This window comes from Corythoichthys intestinalis, chromosome 19, assembly GCF_030265065.1.
Source record: "Corythoichthys intestinalis isolate RoL2023-P3 chromosome 19, ASM3026506v1, whole genome shotgun sequence".
NCBI classification, from domain to species: domain Eukaryota; kingdom Metazoa; phylum Chordata; class Actinopteri; order Syngnathiformes; family Syngnathidae; genus Corythoichthys; species Corythoichthys intestinalis.
Window position 1 is genome coordinate 18,436,114 of NC_080413.1, and position 13,750 is coordinate 18,449,863.

Consider the following 13,750-nt stretch of genomic DNA (forward strand, 5'->3'; position numbering starts at 1 on the left):
CTGGCCGTTTAATAGTTAATTTTCTGAGATTCTTCCAGTCAGCTGATTGTCGCCTCCACCAGCTGGCTGCTTCCCCTCCCACTGTGACGACAGCTGATAGACGCAGGACGGACCGACGACGTCACAGCCACTGATTGGCCACGGAAAAAGGCGCCAAGCTTCTTAAACCTGCCGCTGTCAACGCTCTAGGAGGTCGCATTTGACAGCATTCTGCCGCGGTCCTCCTCGCCAGCTATTTGCTCGCCATTCACTCTCGTTTGCATTTGATCGCTACTTTGATACACTCCCGCTTTTTTCGGTGAGGTCTTTTGTGTTTATTCGTTATTGGATCGTTTTTGTTCACCACTGTAAATAAGAGCACTGAAGCAAGTAAGGGTAAGTCGCCATTTCTGTTCAACCTGTTTTCTCCTGTTTTGTATGGAGTAGGAAGTTAGGTTAAAAGCTGTCTTTTCTTTGTTCCTTTTACATGATCAGGTTGTTAGCGGGTGGGGTTTGAGTGTAGTTCCTTTTGTTTGTTGTTTTGGCCTGGGCTTACCCTGAAGTCACGCTTCGTCGGCATTCTGTACATATTCATTGCGAGTTTGATTGTTGTGTAAATAAATTTGTGTCCACCCGTACATTTGTGTGGCTTGTTTTATGTTGCGCCGCGCGCGAGCCGTCCTTGGGACATAACAGGCTACAATATCATTTACTGAAAGCTCAACAAATACACTAGTTGGCAATATTTAGTCACAATATACAAAGTCGCATTTATCCTTTAAGAATTACACGTCTTTCTATCCATGGATTCCTCTCACAGAAAGAATCTTAATAATGTAAATGCCATCTTGAGGATTTGTTGTCATAATAAACAAATACAGTACTTATGTACTGTATGCTGAATGTATATATTCGTCCGAGTTTTATTCATTTTTTTCTTAATGCATTGCCAAAATGTATATGATCGGGAAAAATTATCGGGAATGATTGGAATTGAATCGGGTGCAAAAAAAAAAAAAAAAAAAAGCAATCGGATCGGGAAATGTCGGGATCGGCAGATACTCAAACTAAAACGATCGGGATCGGGAGCAAAAAAACATGATCGGACGAACCCTAGTAGCAACTTTTTTTTTTTTTTAGGACATTGACACCTTTTTAAAATGATATATCGATTCTTGTAGGAGCATATCGATAACCTTTTAGGATACAAAGTATCACGATATATCACCATTTCGATATTTTGTCACACCCCTAGCCCTGACCCCCGTTCACTCAATCTGTTTGGACTTACTTGTCCCGTCCCTTGCAAAAAGTGTACATGCAGGTTATGCTGTTATTATAAACATAATAACATGCCTTCCAAAGTATTTAATGCAATATTGTAAAAATTATACAAAGGCAATACTTGCATATCAGACCTTTTCTGAATAAAACAGCTTTTGCATGCCGTGATAATAAATAAAAATGGAACATCCCCTTAACTTTTATCCCTCATGCTTGGCTCAAACTTGGTATTTCATCACCATTTAAATCACTTAAGCTCCAAGTGCATACTGTCTGGATAAAACACACAGCACAACACTGCAGATTAGAAAAGCTTGGCGAGTTTGTCCTGCCTGTTGACATCGCAGTCGCAGTGTGGCAGATCCTCGATCGGGCTTTCTGCCATTTTATCCGTTCCTAAATCCAAAACCATGGGGGTGCAAGATTCCCAGGAACTCCGTTTAGCAAAGAAGCGCTATTCCTCGTCTGAGTGCAAACCGCTCTCTCTTTCGACTGTGTGTTGGGACTTTCTCCCAAAGAGTGTCCGCTGAAGGGGTGGGCTTGCCTTGGGTGGGGCAGGGGCAGCTGGTGTTGTGTAGTGAGGTGGCACAAGTGTGACTTATCAACTGTTGTTCGCCATGGTTAAAAAAAAAGAAGTGTGTGTTGAAGGGGTTGTGTTTGGAGTGACAAGTGCTGCTGTTTCTAAATGTGGACTGACAGTCACAGGCATGTGCTAAAGAGGTAGATGGAATATTAAGAGGAAACAAACATGGCAAAGCTATGGAAGCCTTGCAGAATGACGGCAGTGCAATGAACAAAAGTTGGTATGCACAAAATATATTTGCAGCTATTGCTTCAATGCTAATATCCCTGCGATGTCACGAGAGAAGTAGACAATCAGAGTGCAGCTGTCTGTGTGAGGTCAGAATGTCCTCCCCTGCTTCACTCCTCCTGAAAGGCTGGAGAAGACAACAGCCGGATGGGGGGGCTGGATTCTAGAGTTTTACTTCACACAAATGTCTGACTATTCACACACTTGTCCGAAACTTTGTTGCACCAATTCGATCGACGCAAATAATATGGATTGAGATATAAGCACAAATTTGAAAACACACGAGTCCACACATCCCAGCAGAAACCCTCTAATTACACCACCATCAAGCCGCACTGGACAATATCACTTGTTTGCTGGAATGTGCCGTTAAGATGAAGGGCATGACAATATATTGAAATGGTAGTATATCGCGATACTTTGTAGTAAGCCTGAACGATATATCGTTTAAACATCGCCATCGCGATGTGCGCGTGCGCGATAGTCCCATCGCAAGCATGTGCGATAGTTTTTATTATTTTTTAATCCACATACGCCTTGCTTTCTGCTCTGCGCACAGCCTCACACCCTCCCTCTCCCAGCCCTTTGTTCCTCTCAGTCACTGCGGCACTTTCTTACTAAAGTTAACGATGGCTTTGATCTGGCCAAAGAAGCCGGGCAGCAATCTGTCAATCATCGTTTAACTTGTTAAACAGTTTCTGCAAGGAAGCCGCACTGGAATGAATGTGTGTGTGTGTGGAGACGTTGGAGACATGTAAATGCCAGAAGTGATCATGAGGAGTTTGAAATTTCTACATGTCACTCCAAAGGTCACAGCTAAGGTAGATAAACAGAAGCATTTAATAAAGCCACGCATTTATCTACTACAGTACTTTATTCTTGTTCAAAAATGATTTGGTTTGACAGTTATGTTTAAAACTGATCATAATTACGACATTTGAAGTGCTTAAAAACCATTTATTTATATACATTTTTTTAATCACTTTGGGGGGAGAAGTGTGAAAAAAACATGTCTTATATGTATCTCTTTCCAATGCTAAATCTGAATAAATACATTGAGCACAAAAAACACACACAAAAAACAAAGCAAAAAGATTTGGGGGGGGGTGCGCTACGGTTTTTCACTTATCGCAGAAGGTTCCAGTCCCCATTAACCGCGAAAAAGGAGGGATCACTGTACACTGTGGTGATGGTGAGTCATCCAAAGTCTTTACAAACAGCTATTCAAGTCATCTAGTGAAAATTTCTTTGAAAAAAAAATAATATTTTTTTTAAAATATCGCAATATAATATCGCAATATATCGCAACCCCCCCCCCAAAAATCGCCACAGTAGTTTTTTCCAATAGAGTTCAGGCCTACTTTGTAGCCCAAAACATTATCGATATGCTCCCACCAAGAATCAATATACAGTTTTAAAGGGGGGGGGGGGACCAACAGGTTGCTACTAAAATCTTCCATTGGAATACTTTTAAGATTATCTCACTGGCTGCCATTGACGGTACGAGACATCCAATTCATTTTGACTGGATTGGACGTCAAGCGCTGTCAGTGGTACTGGAACCAGAGTGTGTTTTGTGGGTATTTACTGGTCACTTCTTGCTCATTTTAGGGCATTTGCAGTTGTTGATTTTGAGTCACTTCCTATTCATTTGGGGAGATTTTTGAGTTACTTCCTTTTCAGTAATCCAAAACCAACAGGAAGGGACCTATAAACAGAGGTGGGTAGTAACGCGTTACATGTACTCTTTTACATTAACTTGAGCAACTTTCGGAAAAAAATATATACGTCTAAGCTAAACCTTTTACATTTACTTGAGTAGATTTGTGAAGAAAAAACGCTACTATTACTCTGCTACTTTGGGCTACACAAGAGTCGTTAAATTTTCTCCTCATCATTCTACATATTAGATTTTCTTTTCGAGCGATGTGAAGAGTAGCTCTACCAATTTCACCAATGAGACATCGCTTCAATAATCACATGACTCCATTATACCAATCAGATGCTATCTTGCCGTTCTTTGTTCACGCCAGCCTGTTCAATCATGTGGTGTCTTTAAAGCACCGTATAAAATGAAGTATTTGACATAGAGCGCTGCCCTTAACATGACTCAAAAGCACAGATTTTAACATCTCTCACAGTTTTTATTTGGCATCGAGTGACCACGGAAAACCGGAGATATGATCCTTTTAATTTCACGCGGGTCGCTGGCTGAGCGCCGGTGTATCAGCTGGATGTTGCCCGCTCCGGCGGGGGACCCTACCCTGCCCTGGGCTTGGTGGGCCGCTGGGGGTCCCGTGGCGTGCCGTGCCGGTTGGGGGGCTGTGGCTCGCGGGCCGGGTGGGCGGCGGGAGGAGGGATGGACTGCGCTACAACATACAACGAGGTATGTTGTATGATCACAATGGGAGTATGTCATACTCTCAATGTGAAACATTAAAACTGTTCAGACCAAGCGGACACTTAGATTTCCATTCTCTGTGTCAAACAGCTGAACAGGACATGTTTAAAAAAAAAAAAAAAAAAAAAAAACCTCACAATAGTAATTATGAAGGAACTATTGACTATTTAAACCAGGGACTATTTTCTCCACCAGAGAGCATTCATGCTCTTTGGACAAATGATGCTACACTTATGTTTGTATTTTTTGGATGACAACTTTTACTATTACCTGAGTAATATTTTTGAAGTAACGCTACCCTTACTTGAGTAAAATGGTTGGCTACTCTACCCACCTCTGCTTAAAAGGAAGTGACCCGTGAATGCCCTAAAAAAAAATGTGACCCTCAATCAAGCCTGGCATTGGCTGCAACTGACGGCCATAGATGTCCAATCATTTTCAATTGGGAGGGATGGCAGCGGATGAAAAAAAATGGACGTCTACTAGAGATAAACTCATTTCAATTCACAGCAGAAGGATGAAAATAGCTTGTTTCTATATAAGTATAACACCATTTACCATTTACCATTATGTTTATTAGTTGTTTTGAAGAATGATTTCCTTACCCACATATCGATAATTGTGATATCGCCATATTGTAAGATAATCGTTATTGTGAGCCTTGTATGAAAAATCGCATCGTGAGGTGCCCTGAGGTATAACAACCACAAAAATACCGCAGATAGGAAAAACAAGTATGGACAAAACAATCCTACATTTTTCCCTATAAAAATAATACATTTTCAGTGCTTTGAGGGTGCAGGAATGAATGGATTAATTACGGAATAACATTTTAAATGGAGAAAGATTAATTGCAGGTTTTTAAGTACAAGCTCAACATGACATGATGAAAAAAAGTTTGATTCATTGAACTACGCATGCCAAAGTGTCATTTTTTCAGATACAACTACAGGCAGAGGCGTCGCCTCCCATTAGGCAAAGGCAAGGGGCCCCAGAGGGCCAATAGATTTAGCACACACAGCTTTACTGCACTGTCGCAGCGACAAGTGTATGGAGTGTTTCAATACCATGGAATCATTTGGCAGATTATCTAAGGATTCTGTTATCAATCCCAATCAGCACTAACCATGTCACGTAGATTATACATGTTTAAGAAAGTCCAATCAGCTATTAATACCACATGAATATTTAAAGAGTGACTCACCAAGTGCTCTCTGGAAAGTCCTTGTCGAGTTGTTTTACGTTGATTTTCACAGGCCAACTCATTGTTCATGTGACTACTTAAAGAAATGGTGATTTTTCTCCCCAAAATTTATTAATGAGTCTATCGTATTCCTCGTCGAATACTCTATAAGATAAATATAACATATACAGTGGGGAGAACAGGTATTTGATACACTGCCGATTTTGCTGGTTTTCCCACTTGCAAAGCATGTAGAGGTCTGTAATTTGTATCATAAGTTCTCTTCAACTGTGAGGGACGGAATACAAAAAAAAAAAAAAAAACTGAAAATCACGTTGTATGATTTTTAAATAATAAATTTGCATTTAATTGCATGAAATAAGTATTTGATACATCACAAAAATCGAACTTAATATTTGGTACAGAAATCTTTGTTTGCTATTACAGACACCAAACGTTTCCTGTAGTCCTTGACAATGTTTGCACACACTGCAGCAGGGATTTTGGCCCACTCCTCCATGCAGATCTTCTCCAGAGCCTTCAGGTTTCGGGGCTGCTGCCGGGGAACACAGACTTTCAGCTCCCTCCATAGATTTCCTATCGGGTTCAGATCTGGTGACTGGCTAGGCCACTCCAGGACCTTAAGATGCTTCTTACGGAGCCACTCTTTAGTGGCCTTGGCTGTGTGCTTTGGGTCGTTGTCATGCTGGAAGACCCAGCCACGACCCATCTTCAGGGCTCTCACTGAAGGAAGGAGGTTGTCAGCCAAGATCTGGCGATACATAGCCCCATTCATCCTCCCCTCAATACAGTGCAGTCGTCCTGTATCCTTGGCAGAGAAGCAGCCCCACAAAATGATGTTTCCTCCTCCATGTTTTACGGTTGGGATGGTGTTCTTGGGGTTGTACTCATCCTTCTTCTTCCTCCAAACACGACGAGCTGAGTTTAGACCAAAAAGTTCAATTTTGGTCTCATCCGACCACATGACCTTCTCCCATTGCTCCTCTGGATCATCCAGATGGTCAGTGGCAAACTTCAGACGTGTCTGGACATGCACTGGCTTCAGCAGCGGGACCTTGCGTGCGCTGTAGGGTTTTAATCCATGACGGTGTAATGTGTTTCCAATGGTTTTCTTCGAGACTGTGGTTCCAGCTCTTTTCAGGTCATTGACCAGGTCCTGCCGTGTAGTTCTGGGCTGATCCCTCACCTTCCTCATGATCAGTGATGCCCCACGAGGTGAGATCTTGCATGGAGCCCCAGAACGAGGCAGATTGACCGTCAACTTGAACTTCTTCCATTTTCTAATAATCGCTCCAACAGTTGTTACCTTCTCACCAAGCTGCTTGCTTATTTTCCTGGAGTCCATCCCAGCCTTGTGCAGGTCTATTATTTTATCCCTGATGTCCTTACACAGCTCTTTGGTCTTGGCCATTGTGGAGAAGTTGGAGTTTGTTTGTTTGAGCATGTGAACAGGTGTCTTTTATACAGGTAACAAGTTCAAACAGGTGCAGTTATTTCCAGTAATGAGAGGAGAACAGGAGGGGTTCTTAAAAAAGAACTAAGAGCCAAAATATTTACTAGTTGGTAATGTATCAAATACTTATTTCATGCAGTTAAATACAAATTTATTATTTAAAAATTATACAATGTGATTTTCTGGATTTTTGTATTAGATTCCGTCCCTCACAGTTGAAGAGAACTTATGATACAAATTACAGACCTCTACATGGCTTGCAAGTGGGAAAACCAGCAAAATCGGCAGTGTATCAAATAATCCTAAACGATTTTATTAGCAATTTTAATACTCCTTTTAGCAAGGTTCCTTGTTATGGGTTCCATAACAACCAGTCCTGTTATTGTCCTACGTCACAAGCGCTGCGTATTCTGGGAGCGAGAATAGGCGTAAGGTGCGCATTTCGAGCAGAGTCCCCCTTACTTGCACACGCTCGAAGGGCCCCATGTTGCTTGTTGCCTGGGGCCCCCGGGGACCCTTGCTACGCCTCTGACTACAGGTGACACCAACCTTGCTGCAATGAGGTCGAGTAGGTGTGTCCAGCGCTCGCTGACTTTACTGAGTTTATGTTCTATGTCAGCTGCTTTGCCGTCTTGGCTGGCCCGGGCCAAGCGCTGTCCCATCTGCTGCAGTTGCTGCTTGTTCTCCTCAGCCACGCTAATCTCTTCTTGATAGTCCTAATGTAGAAACAACAACTGGTTAACACGCGGAGGAGGAGGATGTTACGGTAATGTGAATTTAGACCGTGCGGCAGGATCACCTTGCGTAGCTTTTCGATCATCTCCTCAATGCTGATGTCTCCATTTTGAGAGACTTTGCTCTCCATCTGCGTGAGCCACTCGCACAACTCCTTGTTCTTCTCATTGAACACGGCCCACTCGTTCAATTTCTCGCTTACCTGCTGCCTGCGCAGGGAGAGCTGACGACGCAGACAAAGAAAGACATTTCAACACATTCAATGGAAAACACATGCAAAAATGACAGTTGGGACTAGTTTCAGGAGAGACTGAAAGGTTGAAGAGGTCGCCCGACATCCTCTATTTGTTTCAGATCCTTAAATCTTCCACAAAGGTAGGTGAACAGAGCTATCAGGTTCAAAAGATAAGGTCACTTCTAATTAAACTCAACATTTTAAAAAATACTGTCAAAAAAACACTTAACTTAAACATGAAAAGGGAATTCACAATTATTTTCAGAATCAGTCCAAGGAAAAAACTGAATAAAATGAGCGCTGCTTACTAAAAAAATATATATATACCTTAGGGCTGTCAAACGATTAAAATTTTTAATCGAGTCAATCACAGCAAAAAAATTTATCGTAATTAATCGCAATTAAAACCATTTTTCTAAAATATGCCATATTTTTCTGTAAATTATTGTTGCAATGGAAAGATAAGACACAAGACGGACATTCAACATACTGTACATAAGTAATGTATTTGTTTATTATAACAATAAATCCACAAGATGGCATTAACATTATTAAAATCCTTTCTGTTAAAGGGATCCAATGATAGAAAGACTTGTAGTTCTTAAAAGATAAATTTAAGTACAATTTATAGTGATTTTATATTAAAAGCCCTCTTAATGTTTTCGTTTTAATAAAATGTGTAAAATTTTCAATCAAAAAATAAACTAATAGCTCGCCATTGTTGACGTCGCTGAGCGAGACGTCAAATGGGTTCCCTGCCGTTCTTCCACAGTGTCTTTAACTACGTAAGGTAGTGATTGAAATACACCACAAGGTGTCAATGGCGAGTTTTAAATTAATTAGAGCTCCAGCCAAGGCAAAGTCTGAGTAAGTTTTATGTGTATTTTGCATAGCTATTTTGATTGGGAATGCCAGTTCTCTTTGCATTGAGTGCTTTTCTTTTTGTGAACATTATTTTTTGAGCGATAGGAATATTATTTTTGTTATGCTTTCACTAAATATTGCTGTAGCGAGTTAACTGTTCCGCCCAAATACATGATGGGAAGTTGGGCAAAGTCAGTGGTGGCTGCAAATGATAAACACTATGTTCTTCGTTGTGTTCAATTAAGCATGTTAAGAAAAAGATCATCTCCTGTGAGAGATAGGAATAATATTTTTGTTGTGCTTTCACTAAATGATACTGTAGCGAATTAACTGTTCTGCCCAAATGCATGATAGGAAGTTGGGCAACGTTGTTCGCCACAATTTTTATATTTGTAGTGAAAGAGTTGCCAAAGCTTAAGCCAATAAAAGGCGCTGTCCAATGAATGCTGGTGTCCACTCGCATTTCTCTGCCTTTTGCTCTCAATATGCTAAAACGGCGTCATTGTACACTGTTTGAGGCAACGCATGAACGTGTCATTCCATGCATGCCAGTGTTTCCCACAGGATTTTAGGAGACTGTGGTGGGAGGGTCTCTGACCATAGGATTTTTTGAAACTGTGGTGGTAGGCTGCATCGGAGTCGGACAGCCACACCATGTCGTGCCACGGCGTTCCCCCCCCAAGAAGAACCATAACAAAGATATATTTGAAATATTTCATTAGCTAGGCTAATGTTATAGCTCTCAGCTACGGTACATGTATGTAAAATGCGTTGCTGATTACAGCTACGTTACCCTATGTAATAATGCGACTTTTTTTCTCGTAGCAATAGTACAACTTACATCTCGTAGTGACTCAGGGTTGGCAACCCAAACTGTTGAAAGAGCCATATTTGACCCCCCCCAAAAAAATGATACAGTATGTCTGGAGCAGCAAAAAATTAAAAGCCTTGTACAAGCCTTATAATTATCAATACTAGCTATATTAGCCTACTATAAAAATGACTAAGTTGGCTAGAAATATATAATTAGCCTTCATGATTAAATGTTTATTTTCCCTGCAGTGGATCCTATAGCGCACCACGTGACTACTCTGTTGTACGATGCCACCACAAGTTTAACTTCATTACAATATTAATGAATTGAAATAATGTTTGTGTCATGTTTGTCCTCCTAGAAATCCTATTAAAACAAAAAATATATTTCCCTCCCCCATCTTTTTCCATAAAAAAAAAAACCCAAAAAAACCCCAGCTCCGAAGCAGCACTAAAGAGCCGCATGCGGCCTGAGAGCCGCGGGTTTCAGACCGCCGTCGTAGTCCTCCTTTTTCCTTTTTATTTGACCCTCATAAGTACTACATTACCACAACAATAACAGTCCTTCAGTCAACTGACCCATTTACAGGACTGGGGGAATTCTAATAGCCGTGTAAAGAGTTTTACTTGATTCGGTGAGAAGGTGAATAGTTTTTTCCTCATTGTTCGTGAACTAAATTTCCACACAAACGCACATCGAGGTACCATTAACTTAGCAAGGAGAGGTATGAGAGTCATTTTTCGAGTGTCCCAGAGCTCGCGAAATTGGGGGGGGGGGGATTTATCCAAGTTTCGTCAGCCGTAATTGTCTGAAATTGGCGCGCCGGTGTTGTGCCGAAAAATAGCCACTCCACGCGAAATGTCCCCCCTGACGGGAGCGCCCACACGTCACTCGTACAAACAGCCTTTTCTTACCAGTCGATGGACACGGAAACAACGTTCTTGTACCGTGAATATGTATCATTTACTTAGCTTGAACTAATAAATATTTTACTGTGACCAACGCTCTGAAAATAGAGCAAGGCTTTATTTTCGGCCCCGCCTCTCCGCGCAAGTTCAATCAAAGTTTGCTTTCCGTCCAAGACGGCCGTCCACCGCTCACTTTCGCCGAAAAGTCCGATTCAAACTATTGTAATGCCCCGCATATGGGGAAGGAGAGAAGTCTGTATTTGCTTACCCACTTGATTGTGGTAACAATAATAAAGAAAAACAGTAACAAAATAACAGCGGGCTGCGAAGACATGCGACCGCTATCTCTCGCTATCTCGCTCGTTCTCCCACTCTTCCTACTCGTTCCCCTTGGGTCTCTTAAATAAACAAATAAATAAAATACTACTCTAAAATGCTACTCTACTACCTGGTAGTAGAGTGGAGTGGGCTACAGCTGTGTAATAGGCTGACTGACGCATCTGATTATTATCTTTATTTATTTATTTTTTTTTTTTCTCGGCGGGAGGGGGGGGGGGCAAACGAGACTGTGGCGGGCCCAAACGTTCTCGTTCATTTGTGGGAAACACTGCATGCGTTAATTGCATCAAATCTTTTAACGTGATTAATTTAAAAAATTAATTACCGCCCGTTAACGCGATAAATTTGACAGCACTAATATACATACAAAAATAAGAGCTTGAGTCTTGTATGATCAAAACAGGGGAAAAAGTAAATGACGTTGAATACGACAATATAATGCAATTCTCCATGTGACACAGATGTCTTGAACTAAAAATGTATCAATATAAAAATAAAGAAAATATCTGTATAATTAAACCTATATCATAAAATGTGGAATCAATTTAATTTTATATCATATAAATAGCAAATACATCCTTTCGAATATCTTTTTTTTTTTTAAATCCATTTCATTTGAACAAAAAATAATTTATTTCATTGCAATCAATAAAATTCAGAGTTTAAATTTTGTTTTTAACTTTTAACTTTACTGTTGAATGATCCATAAAAAAACAAATTAAAATATGACAGTTCAATATTTTTTAACAAAAGAAATGGCTATAACTGTACCTGGTGGCACACTTCCTCCCACTGGCATTGGAGCAGCTGGAAGCGCTCCTGGAGTAGCGTGATGTCATCGCTTCCGACCACGCCCACCAAAGCATCCCTCAGGAGGTACAAGGAAGTGAGGTCATCGTTCCACCCCTCCACACTGTTCTCCAGCTCCTGTATGGACACGAGATGATGAAAATGATAAAACCTCCGTCGAAAGCTCCTTATCCGAATCTAGCGATCACTAACGGTCTGATATTATCCTTCAAATTGGAGAGAGAAGTGATGCATCCTGTCGCGATATACTAGCTCTAGCCTAACAGAAGCAACATCACCTTGCACGCCCCCTGCGTCCTCAGTCACTGTGATGGAGACTGCCTCACTTTTACACACATAGATTTATGTATGCATCCATAAACCCCAACCCGCACTCTGTGCATGCACATGCTCCCCCTCTGTCTTTTTCACCCTGCCCCCTCCTTTCAATCTCAGCTCCTCCCCTGATGGAGTGAGAACGTGTGATGCATGAAACATGAGCATACGCTCTCTATTAACCATAAAACCAATGACATACTTTCTACTTCTCTCCCACTAGAAATCAAGCAGTAACCCGGTATTATTTACCCACCTTGCATCTCATCTGCTCGGCGTGCAGCTCATCGTGATGCTCAGGCAATGGCGCAGACAGCTTCCTCTTGAAGGCCCTCAGTTTCTCCAGCGAGGCGTCGATGCCTTTCTCGCATCGCTCCCAATTCTACGCATGAGACGCAGCATAAAAGCAAGGATGAGAAGGCAAAATAGTGGCAGCGGGCAGAGAACGCTCCGCTCCGAAGGGCGAAAGCTATTTTTAGAACATGAATAGGGGTGTATTGGAGGATGAAACAGGATCATATTTGGCAAGGAATGTCGCAGCAAAGTAGAAGAGAATCACAGGTAGACAAGCAAGCACGCTGCAATAATTTGAAATTAAAGTCATGTTGTGCAACTAATACTCAATTAGGAATTAGGAGTATGTGCACCTTGTCTAATTATAAATTAGTTATTCCCCCCATGATTTAAAAAAAAATCTATCTGGGTTCTAGATACAGTGGGGCAAACAAGTATTGAGTCAACCACTAATTGTGCAAGTTCTCCCTCTTGAAAATATTAGAGAGGCCCGTAATTGTCAACATGGTTAAACCTCAACCATGAGAGACAGAATGTGAAAAAAAAAAACAGAAAATCACATTGTCTGATTTTTAAATAATTTATTTGCAAATCATGATTGAAAATAAGTATTTGGTCAATACCAAAAGTTCATCTCAATACTTTGTTATGTACCCTTTGTTGGCAATAACGGAGGCCAAACGTTTTCTGTAACTCTTCACAAGCTTTTCACACACTGTTGCTGGTATTTTGGCCTATTCCTCCATGCAGCTCTCCTCTAGAGCAGTGATGTTTTCGGGCTGTCGTTGGGCAACACAGACTTTCAACTCCCTCCGCAGATTTTCTATGGGGTTGAGACCTGGAGACTGGCTAGGCCACTTTCCTTTACACAGATCAGTCGTCCTGGTCCCTTTGCAGAAAAACAGTCCCAAAGCATAATGTTTCCACCCCCATGCTTCACAGTGGGTATGGTGAAATTCAGTATTCTTTTTCCTCCAAACAAGAGAACCTGTGTTTCTACCAAAAAGTTCTAGTTTGGTTTCATCTGACCATAACACATTCTCCCAGTACTCTTCTGGATCATCCAAATGCTCTCTAGCGAACCGCAGACGGGCCTGGACGTGTACTTTCATCAGCAGGGGGACACATCTGGCAGTGCAGGATTTGAGTCCCTGGCGGTGCATTGTGTTACTGATAGTAGCCTTTGTTACTGTGGTCCCAGCTCTCTGTAGGTCATTCACTAGGTCCCCCGTGTGGTTCCGGGATTTTTGCTCCCCGTTCTTGTTATCATTTTGACGCCACGGGGTGAGGAGGGAGTTGAAAGT

At 41.5% G+C, this 13,750-nt stretch overlaps 1 protein-coding gene across 10 annotated transcripts in view; it reads right to left on the bottom strand.

Annotated features, from left to right (window-relative positions):
* The window catches only part of syne1a (spectrin repeat containing, nuclear envelope 1a), a 273,050-nt gene that overhangs the window by 34,595 nt on the left and 224,705 nt on the right, over positions 1-13,750 (bottom strand). For all 10 annotated transcript variants that reach the window (XM_057822040.1, XM_057822039.1, XM_057822043.1 and 7 more), the window contains 4 exons: positions 12,409-12,534; positions 11,799-11,954; positions 7,932-8,090; positions 7,682-7,848 (listed from right to left, as the gene is read on the bottom strand). In XM_057822040.1, the coding sequence (XP_057678023.1) occupies positions 7,682-7,848; positions 7,932-8,090; positions 11,799-11,954; positions 12,409-12,534 (608 nt within the window). The remainder of the gene's footprint in view (positions 1-7,681; positions 7,849-7,931; positions 8,091-11,798; positions 11,955-12,408; positions 12,535-13,750) is intronic.